General features: G+C 32.7%; 1 protein-coding gene across 2 annotated transcripts in view; it reads right to left on the bottom strand.

Annotated features, from left to right (window-relative positions):
• LOC118192030 (protein CBFA2T1-like) overlaps positions 1 to 11,427 on the bottom strand; it is a 138,470-nt gene extending 127,043 nt beyond the window's left edge. Inside the window, exon 1 of one of the 2 annotated variants that reach the window (XM_035362949.2) lies at positions 10,488 to 11,427. In XM_035362949.2, the coding sequence (XP_035218840.1) occupies positions 10,488 to 10,566 (79 nt within the window). In that variant the 5' untranslated portion in view covers positions 10,567 to 11,427. The remainder of the gene's footprint in view (positions 1 to 10,487) is intronic. The other variant, XM_035362911.2, reaches the window with a different exon arrangement.
• Positions 11,428 to 15,267: the final 3,840 nt, after the last annotated feature.

The raw sequence follows: 15,267 nt of genomic DNA, 5'->3' as shown, positions 1-15,267 counted from the left end.
GACAAACACAAAACTTCATCACATGTATATTATATATGTACTAGAATAAAAACTACCATAATATTATTATTAGAAATTCTCTATATTTAGCATATGTGTATATGCACACATATTTCAATAAAGACTTTTAAATTTTTAACGACAAGCCCTAATTTAAGGATAATTATTATTTTTTTTAATATTGTAGAATATTTGTTAAATTTGGAAAATAATCATAGAGTAAACATAAATACATTTTGAGTTGAGAAAATAAAGAACACTAAAATACAATTTATACAGATATAAAAATTTATGTAATGAGATAACATAAACATACGGTTTATATCTAAAAGAAAAAATGCTTAATAGCATGGATAAATATATGCTATGAATATTTCGGATAAATAAAGCTAATTTTTCATCAGTTGCCCATAATACTGTCATACTGTTACTTATTTTCATTAAATGTTAATTAAAAAAACACTACATATAAAAAAAAATAGGATTAAGAATTAAAATAAAAATATGAAGCACATTTTTTAAATGAATGAAAACAAAATGGGATAATTTTCAAAAGCAATTTTCTAGAACCGAAAAACGTGATTTTTATGTTCAGAAAGTGTACTTGAAATAGATATATAAAAATAATTAATATTCTAGGAATTTTAAAGCGCCATAAGAGCGATCGTCAGCTAAATAAGGAAACCCACCGCCTTCAAGTTCCCTTCTCAATTTCTGGCAGCAAGCGACGGCAGCTGTGACAGACAGCGTCTCTCAACCAGTGGCAAGCCGACCTCCGAAAGGCTCTCTGCCAATCAGAGGCCCGCACACTGCGCGCTCAATAACTACAGAAACGCTACCGTTATTTAGCGATCAGAAGGGTAGCTAGCGAACTAGAGTGAGTTTTAAGCGCTTTTCCCATTGTTTTTTTTTCGACGGGGGGGGGATTTTTTTTTATACACACTCTCCCCCCTCTATCATTATTTCCTTCTTGTACTTCAAAGTACTGAATTTTTGTTTGTTTTCCGTTTCTTACGTGTGTCTGCACAAACAGCATTCCACAAGTTTCCGGAAGATCATCCAACAAGAGCTCGACTTTTAATTACTTCCGTTATTTGACAATGGAATTAAAATCACGTTAATTAAAAATCGCTGCAGTGTGATCTTATTTACTCGTCATTATTCTTAATTAGCAATCCGTTAATAATATAATACATATGTATTTTTTTAAACCATGCGTTTTGTGCTGCGTATAGAGAACGACGAAGGGAAAGGAAAAAACAAAATGTATTCGAAGAATGCTGAGAAATGTTCTCGCTGTTTTTATAATTGGATTTTTTAGTACTTTTTTTTTTTTTTTTTTAATTTCCTGCTTTACGTAAGTCTATCGTTCCTAAGAAACCTTCCGTAATCTAAAATGACCCCAAAAAATGGGAAAAAAAGCAATGAAAATTAATTAATTTATATTGGAAAAGTTTATAAACGTTCCTAAGTCGACGAGCGACTAAATCTTACCAAACTACTTACTCGATTCTTAGACTTACTACTACCAGCACTATTAGGTTAGGCTAGTTTAAAGCAAAGCTACTCGAGGCTATTTGCCGATGGGGAGGAAATGCCATCGTGGAAGATTTTCGAAGAGAGACTAGCTGGTATCTACAAACCACTACAACTTTCATGCAATGAACTCACTCGTAGAGATACGAACTAGTAACGAATCACTATTATTTAGAGATTTTACTAGTCTGCCTCTGGAGGGCCCAACCTACTTAGGGCCTATTTAGGCCGGCACAATGTAATATCGAAAACACCATAGGACTGAGCATTCGCTATTGGCAAACAAACAACTCTGTTAAAGTGAACTTTTCATAACGAAGGGCATCGTAAAGTCTATGTGACATAAACGTCATTATAGGATCCACACAGACGGATACCTCGATACGGCGCAGCACTGCTAGTGACTTAGAACAGGATCAGAACAGATTTTGGAGGGACAAAGTCTGCATTATATTGAATAAAAGTTTAATGTACATTTCTCACGTACACAGAGGCATCACAGTCACACAATCAACACTACATAGTGTCTACCACTGGCACAACGTAGGATTAACAGCGAATATGATCTATGTATAAGATAGGAAGAAACAGACAGGAAACCAGAACTACACCAATGATCTTATATGTAACAGTCACAGCTGCATTACTATACACTTTTGCCCAGTTTTGATGGAGATTCTCGGATTACTTGAGTCTCCTACCCCTATTTCTCTGAAGACTTTAGGCTCGTCAGTTTTTTTAAGTGCCCCATGCCGCTTAGACATGCACACTTACAAAGCATTCTTTCTCCAAGATTCGAATACACCAAGGTGGCATAGCTAGAAATTTTGGGTCTTAGGAAAAACTTAAAATAAGTATGTATGCTTATTTTAATAATTCCAAAGAAAGTCCAAAAAAGAATTTTTAAAATGAAGTTTTAAAAAACAAAGAATCGAATCTGTGCGAATGCTGCTACATGGAAAATAATAAAATTTAAAGGAATTGTCGGTTTCGACTTTTCCGTTTAATTTTATTATTTTAATAATTTATATAATTAAAACATGAAGTAAAAAAAGATAAAATAAAGGATAAAAATTGACCTTCAAAGCCAAAATTTAGCGCTAACGCAGCTATGATTATTAATATTAAATTTAGTTATTAATATAAATTATGCCCTTGCAAAATGTTTTTATTATTTTTAAATAAGTTTTTCTATTAGACTAAATTACACTAATTATCAGCCGCCCAGACGGTCTAGTGGTTACCGGAGCCTATTGTGGTATCCAAGGCCCGGGTTCGAATCCTGGAGAAGGCATGGATGTTTGCAAATGTATAGTGTCTTTGTGGCGTGGGGGCACTAAATATCTGGCGAGCTGAAAGTTCTCTCGTGTGGTTTGGTGGTAGGGTAGAGGGATGAGAAACCCTCGGACCACTCCCCACTGGGTGCTTTTCCTCAAAACTGGGGTGGAAGAAGTTCAACCTCCTGGAGGTTCTGGCAACTATTCTTCCATGAAATACATGGACAAAATAAGAACATCACTAACTAAGTTTATGTTTTATAATTGCAATTATTTTCACTTTTACTTCTTTTTATTTCATTGCTTCTAAAATCTTATTTATTCTTATTTTTAGTTTAGGTATTGTTCTGAATGGATACTATTTTTGTTTCGAAATTAAATGTTTCACATCGCATCAGGGAAATGTTTTCACATTTGTCAAATAAGTTAAAATATTTTAAAAATACTGATTAGCAAATTTACCTCTGGAATATGGACGTTTTTTGAAAAACGCGAAAAAGACGAAAGCGATCCATATGAAGGGTTTGTGATTGCACAGAAGGATTTCGGAAAATTTCTCAGGAAAATTCGAGATCTTTCTATAGAATTATTCACATTTCCTACGAGATAATCTAATCCTACTTATATATATATTATCTATTAAAATATATATGTATGTATAAAATGCAAATAAATAAATATACGCTTATAATTCTTACTATACACAATTCGGATTAAACCACGTGCAAAAATTTACTAACAAATCTCAACGACTTATATCCCATCGACAAATCCTATCGACTTTTCCTACAGATATAAAATATAAGAAATGTATTTATTTTATGGTATTTCAAAAAATGGTGTAATTTTTTACAGCCACTTACACCGTCATTAATGACAAGGTTTAAGTTGTGAGATAAGTGGTGCACATATTTTTGCATTTGGCTGAATAGTTTTAACTTTCGCTGGAGGCCATTTTGGAGACCACTCAATAAAAGCGCCCTCATATCCTTGTCTGTAACACATTTTAATTGAAATTTCTTTTTTATTCAAGAACCTGAGAGTGAGTTCTTTGAATGCTTCGGAAGAATGACCTTTCACAGAATAAAATCCGAGAAATATATCTTTAATTATAAAATTTATGGGTTCTGAATTGTCATTTCTCGGATTATGAAATATTATTATGCGCGATGGTTGCCACAGTTTGGCTAATTCTGAAAATTTGGCGACATCTATCATGGTAATTGTGATAATGTCAAAGTATCCCCAAAATATCTGTTATTTGATTCCACGCAATTTTATTTCTTTAGATGCAAATGTAATATTTTTTTTTTTTTTTTCTTTTCGTTTTTAAACCTAGCATTCACTATCGTAATCCAAATTATAGAGATTTTACGAAACTTTCATATCAGTTTACTTTAACAACACAAGAAGTCTTCACTACACGCTCCAGTATTTCCTTATACTACCTACCTGTCTGAAAAAAGCGTTTGCTTGAAATATTTGTAAAGGAGTTTTTCTAAATTCTGGAGCTTTAACTCACGTTGCATTGTGTTACATTAAATTATCCAGTCATTTATCGTCCAGCCGACTTGGTAAGTGCCACTGTACGAGATATAAGATCTTTTATTTATATTCCAAGTGGCGTCGCTAATAGCAACTTTCCGAAATGTTGGGCTGTGAGTGTAAAGACTTAAAATGATTAATAGTACCCTTAGCTGATAAAATGTGAAATATATTTAAATTAAAATTTGTCTAAATTATGATTTGCATGCAGTACTTTTGTAAAGAGTGCTTAATTTCTAAAATTAGATGTACCGGAGCCCTAGGAAAATCCGTCTGGAAAGGTGATCAAAATTTTAAAAAAAATAAATAAATGAATAAATAAAATAAAAAAAATAAAATAAAGTAAAATAAATTACCGGTTGCAAAGTTAAATAAAATATAAAGAATTAAAATAAAAATTAATAAACTGAACTGAAAAATAAAAATTATAGAATTGAATGCCAAATATGTAAATAATAAATTAAAATATTGAAGTTCATCTTATTTAAAGCTTCAGTTGTAATTTTGATTTTAGCTGTAATTATGCAGGAATCAAGCTCCCGTGCAGTCCACCCGAATTTAAAGCGACTCTGATTGAATTTGATTGATTTTGAAGCAATTCCGATTGAAATTAATAAAAAAATAGGTCCAGTAGCATATATTATACAGAAATGTTTGATTTTTTTTTACTTTTTTCGAATTAATTATACAATTCTCAGGTACGAATAACGTTTGATAATCGAATTTATATTTTTTATCGCTATGCAGTTTCTGAAAAAGCGCAAAAATAAAAATTATTCACATATTTAGAGCTATGTGAGGGAAAAAAAAATGGTGTTGAAGAGGAAGTGTTTAAATCGCCATTATTATAAAGACACCTGCCTATTACATCGGCGGAAATCATCGACGGCTGACGAATACTGCTATTAATCTTATTATTTTCAGAATCCATCCGTAGCCTAGAGGAAGGGGGAGGGGTAAAAAGGAATCTAACAGCGCACATGCAGAACGTTAATGAGCAGCCAAGTAGATACAAACTTGAAGCAACGTAAGCTGCGATCGTATTACAACAGTGAAGTAGATCACTTATCCCAAAGGGGCATTAGCCCAGATTAGTCTCGCAATAAAAGAGTTGTATCACTTTTCAAATTATTGTCACCTAATATTATCACCCTGTATTATATTTTAAAGAAATTAAATAATGAAGAATCTGCATGAATGCATGCATTGCGATAAAGCAACGGTATCTATAACCATCCGATTTCGAACAACGTAGTTTTCACCTGAATATGAGCACCTGGAAGCCGAATTTGGTATTTGTTTTATTGTCTACTTCATATTTTGTTAAACGTTAAAGTATTTTTGATTAACAAACTCAAAGCGGTTTCAAAGTGAGCAATGGCAACACTGTATGAAAAAAATATATTTATCTCCAGCGCTCGAGATGTCTATCGAAAATTCTAAAGATATGAGGTTTTTTTAGTATTTTTAGTCCAAATGCTCTCAAAACGTATACGAGTGTGCAAATAGAAAAAAAAAAAAAAAAAAAAACCTCGGGGTCTTATATAAAGTCTGAAAGCTTTCAGTTTTTAATTAATGAATTATTATTATATAATGCAGCTGGTTTAACGTGTTCAAAAAGCTCAATTTTATTTGTATTCTAAAAATATTGCGGCATGGATGAACAACATCTTTTTTGATAACCCTTCATCGCTGAGAGCCAAGAGCACTATGAGTGCAGAAATTATGAATTTTGAAATCATTTTTTTTTTTTTTTTCCTAGAAGACAATTTTAAGAAAATAAAAATGGTAGAAAATGACTGTTATGTAATCATTACTTTAATATCTAAGCCTCCTGTTCCAAAGAGCCATGGACTGAAAAATCGATTGTGTACTATAGTACAGGGGTGGCCAAAATGCGGCTCGCGAGCCTGATATGGCTCTCGCAGGCAGTTTGTGCGGCTCGTGCATATAAAATATGTAGGAAATATGGTAAGCTAAAACTATTCAGTTTCCAAAAAGAAGTAATTAATTAGTTTAAACTCTTTTTACAGAGTTATCAGGGAATTCTTTCTATTTAAAACCTCCTCCACTACTTCTGTAATGAACTTGTGGCTTTTAGAAAATATAGATGCGGCTCTCGAACATTCCTGAATTCAAACGTACGGCTCTTACTGACATGAAGTTTGGCCAACCCTGCTATAGTACATGAAATATTTTGAACACTATTGATAGCAGTTATATTTTCGCTGAAAATAATTCCAGTTCATATTAAACAGTGTGTGAGGGCATCGCATCCTTCTCTCCCTACCAACAGCCTCTCGACAGGACTTCTGCCGACGGATTTTAGTTGCTCTAAATCTGCCTACACACTACCCAAGCCTTATCCATTATTGAGCCCAGATCCAACTACATGGGAACAGCTTCAACCAGTCTATCGAATTAAACATTCTACTAGCTTAAATTAAACATAAATTTGAGCTCCTTCTGGCAGAAGATTCTGATTAAATTTTGGAAATCTGAATTCAGAAAAATTTTCTCTGACTTTATAGTTTCCTTGATTTTGAATTTTTTTCTTATCTTGAAAGCAATAAAAATCTCAAAACTTCTTTTTGGTGTTTAAATTATACATCACATCATCTTCCTTAATGGCTAAGATTTTATTTTATTCCATGCATAAATGACTTCTCAGAGAGATTTTTGAAATTTATACAAATCACAAGCAATTTATTTCTGAATCGATAATTTTGAATAGGACATACAAGACTTTGCTCTCTGAATCCGCACGTATCGTCTGGATACGTAGATTTAAACGTTTGAAAGTTCTTTTTTATGCAATTTTCTTTTTCTTGTTTTTACGTACTTCGAAAATATCATATAAAGGAAAGTGAATAGTATACAGGGTGTTTAAAAAGTAACGTAGCGTTTTTATGCTATTATCCACGGTACCATATATCTAAGTAGGCTAAACTCCTTTTTTCGGGAATTCTGTGCTATGCAAATGTCTTTGATCAAGATGGTGTCAAAAGCTGATTACTTTAGGAGCCACGAAGTTCCTAGATTTCAAGGGGCTGCAAAATCATTCTGTAATTTCTTATAATTCCAATTTGTTGCCTAGACCGGAAAAGTGGTTCGTGATTTTGATTGCCGTACCGACGAGCCCGGGTTCGAACCCAGGAGAAAGTATGGATGTAATTTGTCCAACCCCTTCAGAGGAGGCAATGGTAACCCACCTGTTAGGTTCTTCTATAATAAAAAGGCCACCACTTCTGGCCTTAGAAATGAACAAAGCCTATAAACGGCCATTAGAAAAAAATAATAATATTTCGAACTGGTAGTTCCGACCTGATTTCGATCCAAGCGAACGGGTTGGCTGCATGGGCGTTTTCGTGGTTTTCCCTATGTGTAACGTGTATACGAGCCAGTTTCCTTTAGAAAATCTTCCACGAAGACTGGCTTGGTTTGGTTTGGTTTATTTGATTATGGCAAAGAACTCCAAAGCTATCTGTCTAAAGAAAGGGATGCCTTCGTAAAGAACTTTCTAAGGAAAACTGTCTCCTATACATGTTACATATGCGGAAAACCGCGAAAATGCCCATGAAGTCAACCCATTCGAGTGATTCTAGCCTCGAACCGAACCACCGCTGTTGAGCGACTTGTACGTAAGTCGCTGGTGGACCCTCCATGAAGACATCCCTCCCTTTAGGCAGATAGCGTAGTGTGCTTTGCTGTAACCTCAATAAACCAAACCATAATAATTTTTCCAAAATTTGAATTAGAGATTTTTTTAGATGAAATTTAGAGTCATTGCTGAAAATTTTTTTAAATTTGGATATTTAAATCATCGCAGTATAATTAGAAAAATAGCTACAATCTTTACTTGAAAACAGGTCTTTCAATCTAAAATCATATAGTCTGAAATGTGTATATTTGCATAAAATCACATTCTTGAACTATTTGAAGAGGAAAATTCCTTTTATTAACTCAAGGTGAGTTTCTATGGAAGATTGTTTACTCTGTTAAGCAGTTCTAAGGCGTGAAGGCATATTGTTGCTACAACGCTTAAACAAATATTATTCGAAGATATATTCGTTTTTCATTCTAGAATAATCAAATCAAATAAGCATATACATGCTAATTTAAATGCTCAATATTTATAAAAATGTGCTTGAATTTTTCAATGGAAATACGTCATTTCGTAATATAAATTACTACATTTGAAAATTGAGGAATTTATATCAGATATTTCATGTTAAACAATTTTTGCAGCATTCAGATATTAAAAAAAAAAATAATCTTGCTCTGATTAGCAAATTAAACACCTGTTTTTCACAGGTTTATCTTTGCTACTGCGCTAAGTGCTGTGTTTGCTAAATGTTATCAACACATCGATTCATGCCTCTTTTATGAAAATGAATAACCTTTTATTCATTAACCAGACCCTGAGGGAAATTTACTTTTCATAAAAATGTTAAAATATCATGTTCAAAATATGTGTTTTTGCAACATTTAGCAGGACTTTTGAAAAAAGCGTTTTTAATGTTTGTATTCGTTTTTAGTCCTCAACGATTAGTTTTAGTTTTTATGGAAGTATTGAGTAAACTTTCAGCTTCATTCTGATATAATCTTGCAATACTGCAGCAAATGCAAATACATCAGTTGCACCGAAGTTTCAATTTAATTACTAGTTTTGTCTTCAGGTTTAATTGGTGAGGAATTTAAACAACTGACTCTCTTATAAACAGAGAAGCCAAGGAAATAAATTTGCGATTGTATGCGAGTACATAAATGCACATTTCTTTATTTTTTATAAGTGCCTGAAAATATAAAATACGTATATCCTTTATTCTTTCCTTTATGTTATCTCATGCTAAACATATCTAATAATCAAATATTGAAATTAAAATTTTCACCACTAAATAAAATTAAGTAAGATATATTATAAGAATTAAAGTAAAAACTACTTATTTTCAATTATTTTATCGGAAAGCTATTTTGTTTTAATTTTAACAAATATGATAAAAGTAGAAATTTTAATTATCATGAAATAACAGCTCTTTTACATTTTGAATTAAGTCAGCGAAGAATTTTTTAATCATGTTAAAAGTGATGAAATTTTAAATTTATATTTTAAGCAAATTCGGACAAAATTAATTAACTTACTAGAAATGCCGCATCAATTTCGCCAAAGTAGTTACTTTGAACTAATAATTACCTTTGTCGCGACAAAAGCTAAAAAACATATACTGTATAAACAAAAACGTTCATTAAATTTAATTTATTCCATAAAAAATGGCTATAATTAATTTCTCAACTTTCCGGTATTTAAAGACGCAATTGGATAAAATATCAAATAAGAAGTTATATAATTTGTTATTAATGCAAAAGCATTTAACTTAAATGATCGGAAAATAAAAAAAATATTCCTGCTAATGGTCATTTTCGCAACAAAAGTATGTGGGGGAGTTTAAAAGAGTTCACATTTTAACGGTCGCACAAAAGAACTTTTAAGTTTATTGCTGTTTATGGGTTAGAAATTATCCGTAGAGATAGCCCTGTGGAACAGCGAATCATTTTAAATGAAACTAGTCGAATGTACATTTAAGCTAATATGTTAACATTAACATATCTAACATGTTACCATATCTTCGGTAGAATTGAAAAGTGAAAAATATGTAATGTAATTTCATAAAAATATTTAAGATTTTTATGAATATATCATACATTAAACCCTTTTTGTTGAAATCAACCACAGCAAAATGTAAAGAAACACTACTAATAATAATATTCTTAAGAACTACTTCTATTTCTATAAAACAGCTTAGTTTGTTAATCAATACCAGCAGATTAAATATGAAAGATCAAGATCTGACTTATACCGAATGGCAACAGACTCGAATAAAAAATGAAACAACGCATTTATAGTGGACGACATTTAAAATGAATCAACGCAAAATCGGGACTAATAGCCCTATTGGGCTAAAAATAGTAAATTTTGTACTTTAGGTGGGCTAAAATGCACTTAAATTTCACGAAAATTATACAACCAATGTCTAAATATACGTAGGATGTATTAAATAAATTAAATAAAACTAAATAAAATTAATTCATTTAAAAATATATTGATCGATTATTATAATTGTGTCTTACCTGCATAAATTGCAGCAGATGGACTCATCAGCTGATGGGAGAAAAAAGACCTCGGAGCAGACGTTATAAGAGTGTTCATATTGCACCTTAAGTTTGTTTGTCCTTAAAATAACAAATATCCTACAGAATGGCATGAAGCTACTTTACAAAAAATTGCATTTTTTTCCTCATTCTTTTCCTTGTAGAATCATTTTCCTGGCAAAGTTGCATTTTGGTTCGCAAGTAATAAGTTCCAGTCAAAAATGGCAAAACTGACTATTCAGTCTTACCAGATTCCTCGACAAATGATTTTTCATAACAGTTTATAATTCATTTCAAATCTCACAAAAAGTTATTTTGGGACAGGAATAGCAGGAAACGACTATCAGTTTTCAGATGACACACCGCCTGGCGCTTAATTGGAGAATGTCGTCATCAATGGCACAATCAATGTAGTTTTTAAGAATGCACGTTCACTGTGTATTTTTTAAGACAAATGCACACTGTGCAGGTAAACAAAGGCAGAGGTTTCAGATTAAGAAATGGGTTATTATTACACGTTCTAACCATTATTATTTACTAGAAATTCGCTTCGCAGTCACTGTTGCAGGAAATTCCACAGAGCATATACCTCATGAGTTTGCTCACCAAAATGAGATTCACATATGGTATATTGTTACTTCCGAATGAACAGATTCTTAATGCTTGGCCTGTGTCGCACGCAAAGCGTATTGACTAGCCATCTCCAGCGAACACGCGGTACTGAATCTGGTGTCTAAACTCTCTAGAGTTCGGTGATGTGGGGAGGGGATGCAAAGCACGCGTTAGGGGGCTGTCACGAGGGGGGAAGTAGATGGAATGGAAGAGGGGAGAGGAGGACAGTTCATGAAATAATAAGCGCAGCTGGGCAGCTGATTCAAGTTTGCTGCCGCTGCTACTACATCTACTGCCGGTGGAATCGTAGCCACATGTTCGGGAGAAGTTGCTTGCTTTTGCACTTTAATGTATATTAAAGAAGATATTGCCACATTATTTTCTTCAGCTTCTTTTTTGGCGCGATTTATGTAAGTCGCGATATGATTTATTAAGGCAATATTATTTTACTGAGGCGGTAAAAAGTGTTTCATAAGATGTTTAGGCTTAAATTTGTACATGTAGCATAATTTTGAAAATAACCTGCGAATGTCCTGGCAATTTTCATACCTCCTGCTTTAAAAAAAAAAAAAAAAAAAAAAAAAAAAAAAAGAGCCATCTTAGTAAGAAAAATAATATTGATATAAAGAACTGAGAAAAGACTGAAAAAAAACAGAAAAATATTTATGTCAACACTTAACGCCGCATCGGGAATTCTAAACGTATATTGCCTTTAAAATTTTTGTCATTTTGCTGTTTAATTGTGTATGACGTAAATGAGAAGAAATTTATATTTAATAACAAAGCTAAAAAGACACACACACACACACAAAAAAAAAAAAAAAAAAAAGTAGTAAGAGTAAATGTAAAAGCAGACTTGTAGACTGTGATGTCAGCGAATAGCGTAAAAACCTTAACAAACCCTTTTGGACGAACTTTAAAATCTAAAACCTTTTAGATTTTTTTCTTTTTAATATTATTGCATGACTACTTTCAATTACATTACCATATTGTTAAGGATTTATAACATTACATTATTTTATATTTCTTTGCATGCATCTTTATATTCCATGCTCATGGCTTATTTCATAATAGTCTCCCATAGATGTCTAACATGTCTAACAACAACAAATTAGCAGCAAAATTAATTATTTAAATAATTCTTCAACATTTTGCTTCCTGCAGTTTGTAAGCGTTTCTTGAAAAATGATTTTCGGCGCTAATGTTCCGTGTGATTAACGTAATAGTTAGCTAAAAATGCATTTTGCTCATACAATGCCGAAACCACGAATATCTGAAATCTTGCTCAAAGATTTGAAAATATTTCGCAGAAAATGGAATCGAATCTGTTTATTTTATATGAATCCGAAAGAATGTTTCTGTTGATATAGTGTAAAACAATAACAAACACACACATACATAGAAAAAAAAAAAAAAAAAAAGAAAGAAAGAAAGAAGGAAGCCAATAATTTATATTTAAACCTACAGACAGTAAAGCAGGTAGTTTCATAGTTTTGGCGTAATGGCTGTGATATGTGAGTGTACTAATCTATTTTTTGAGCTATTTATAAAAAATTATGTTCGCCAATTTGGCGTTCTAAAATTACGATCCGATCACTTTCCCTTTTCCAGCAACCAAACTGCATAGTCGCTTCCGTGCTGAGCGGGCTTCTGATGACGTAGTTCCTGGGCTGTGTAGGCACACCTGCAATTTCAACGCGACAGCTGGCAGCACAACAAAAGGTACGCACGTGGCTGCCGCCTGGGGAACCATCTGTCTGCAAGAGACTCTACCTCCAGCCTCCCCCTCCTCTTCTATTCGAACTCCCAGTTTTTTATTATTATTATTTTACTTTATTTTATTTATTTAATACTTTATATATAACCGCACACTCTTGAAGAGTACCGACGAACGGAGAGGGCGGGGAAGTGAAAGAAGCTTCGAAACAAGCTGAGAGAGCGGGAAAAAGAAAATAAATAATAATACAAAAAATAGCACTTCCATTCGCTGCTTAAGTTAAAAAATATCGTTTGGTGGGGAAAGTTAAAGGCGGATATAATGTTGACTGTAAGGAAAAAGAAGATGCCGTTAGAGTAAGCGTTACGTCGAAGTGAAGGGAGGGGAGAATTTGGGGAAATGATTCTCCCCTCTAGATGTCTTGTTTACACTTTCCCCCTTAAGGCTGGAAGCTTAATCTTAAAACGCATGCTGGCTGCTGGAGATAGACCTAAACAGTTTATTTCAGAGCGAAGGTGTAGTGTATAGGGGGTTCGTTTCGCTGCAAGAGATTTGGTACTTCATGCAATAAATAAAATGAAACTGATGCGTAAAGAAAATTAACTTCTACTGCCAACAAATAAAAATTACGTACGTTTTTCAAAATTAAATTACTGTATATTATTTAGAGTAATTCTTGTAAGATATTCGCTCTCCAAGGTTGGTGACCGAATGCTCAAGACTGGGAGTACAATGCTGGGAGTTCCAGCCGAGCTCTTTGCGTGATTGGTTTTAATGTTTTTTTCTGACATGTCACGTGAATCATCCGTAAAGGCATCCCTTCCCTTTAGCAAGTAGTCCTGATGTGGTTTGCCATTTTCAAATATCTAGCCTCTTAAAAAATTACGAAATTCTAAATATTTTTGGAAATTGAGTAATTTATATTCAACATTCGCGACATAAATTTTAAATAATATTATTTTATGCTATTTTTGTAATAAATGCTTTTTTATTTATGAAATTTTGTACGAATAAGTTTTTTGTGTAATAAATGTTCAATATGTTTTCTGTCACCCATTCCGTGGCAAAATAAAAAATATCGACTAAGATATTTGTGCAAAACGAATAAGTTGATGGTTACCTGAAATCTTAAGCAATTATTCTAAACGTGAGTAATACATGCATACGGATGGGACCAAAATGTTGTGAAATGGTAGCCAAGTTTTACGACTTTTGGCGATTTAAATTTCCCGCAAAGCATCTTCTTTTAACATGCATTTCATGTCCCATTACACACACACACAAATAAATAAATAAATAAATAAATAAAAATAAGATAATAATAATAAAAAAGAAAATCTGAGTGGTTTCAGATTTTAAATTACGTCCAAAGGAGTGTTTTTTTAACATTTTGTGTGTCAGCTTCATTTATTAAATACCATATTCTTCTCAACTGAACCATAAAATTCAGTTCAACAGCAACATCGCAAAATAATTTTAAAATGAGTATATCTTTAGAATTTCGGATACACAATCTCGCGCGCTGGAGATAAAAATGTTTTTCTGTATTACGTTGCTATTTCTCGCTTTGAAATCCTTGAGTTTGTTAATCAAAAATTCGTTAAAGTTTTGCAAAATAGGAATTTGATAATAAAACGAATTCCAAATTCATAATTAGGGATACCAGATGCCCATATTCAGTGAAAGATTACGTTATTCAAAATTGGATGGCTCTAGGTACCGTTGTTTTATCACAACGCGAGAAAAATACATACATTTACGTAGATTCTTCATTATTTAATTTCTTCATATCAGATATAATACAGAACGATAATATTGGATGCCAACAGTCTGAAAAGTGAAACGAACATTCAGAGTGAGCCAACGCAAAATGCCGAAACGAAAATAATAGTCCCACAGGGACAAAGTCCGAATGGACTAAAAAAAATTGCAGTTTCCCATTTTAATATCGCTAAAATTATTTACATATGTGACAAACTCGTAACAATATTGAAATATGTGTATATAATATTGAAACTGTACACTACTGCGGCAATATTCTTCCGATATTTAACTCACTGTCGTCAAAGTGCCGCCCTTCAGCAGTCGCACATTTCTCCCTATATTTGTACAACTGTTCAAAGCATTTTTCGACCTCTATTGGAATTTTGCTTTCACAATAACTTCATGAAAAGAAATGTTGCCTTTGAATGAAAAGAAATGTTGCGTTTCTTTTTAGGTAACTATGGAAAGAAGTAAAAAAGTTCTTAATAGGGAAATTAATGGAAACATTCTTCTTTCCATTTTAGCTCGGTAATTGTAACAATAAGAGAACATTACGAAGGAGCAATTTCATGAAAGACGACACAGCTCTTAGATTTGCTATTCTGTGTTTTGCATGAATTGCTTCGCGGCCACAGTACTTACATAAAAAAATATTTGTAACAAATT

Source organism: Stegodyphus dumicola, chromosome 12 (genome assembly GCF_044657685.1).
Source record: "Stegodyphus dumicola isolate Sdum_Otavi_A_Nest chromosome 12, ASM4465768v1".
NCBI lineage: Eukaryota > Metazoa > Arthropoda > Arachnida > Araneae > Eresidae > Stegodyphus > Stegodyphus dumicola.
The sequence above is the reverse complement of the archived record's forward strand: the minus strand, read 5'-3'. Positions and strand labels throughout refer to the sequence as shown.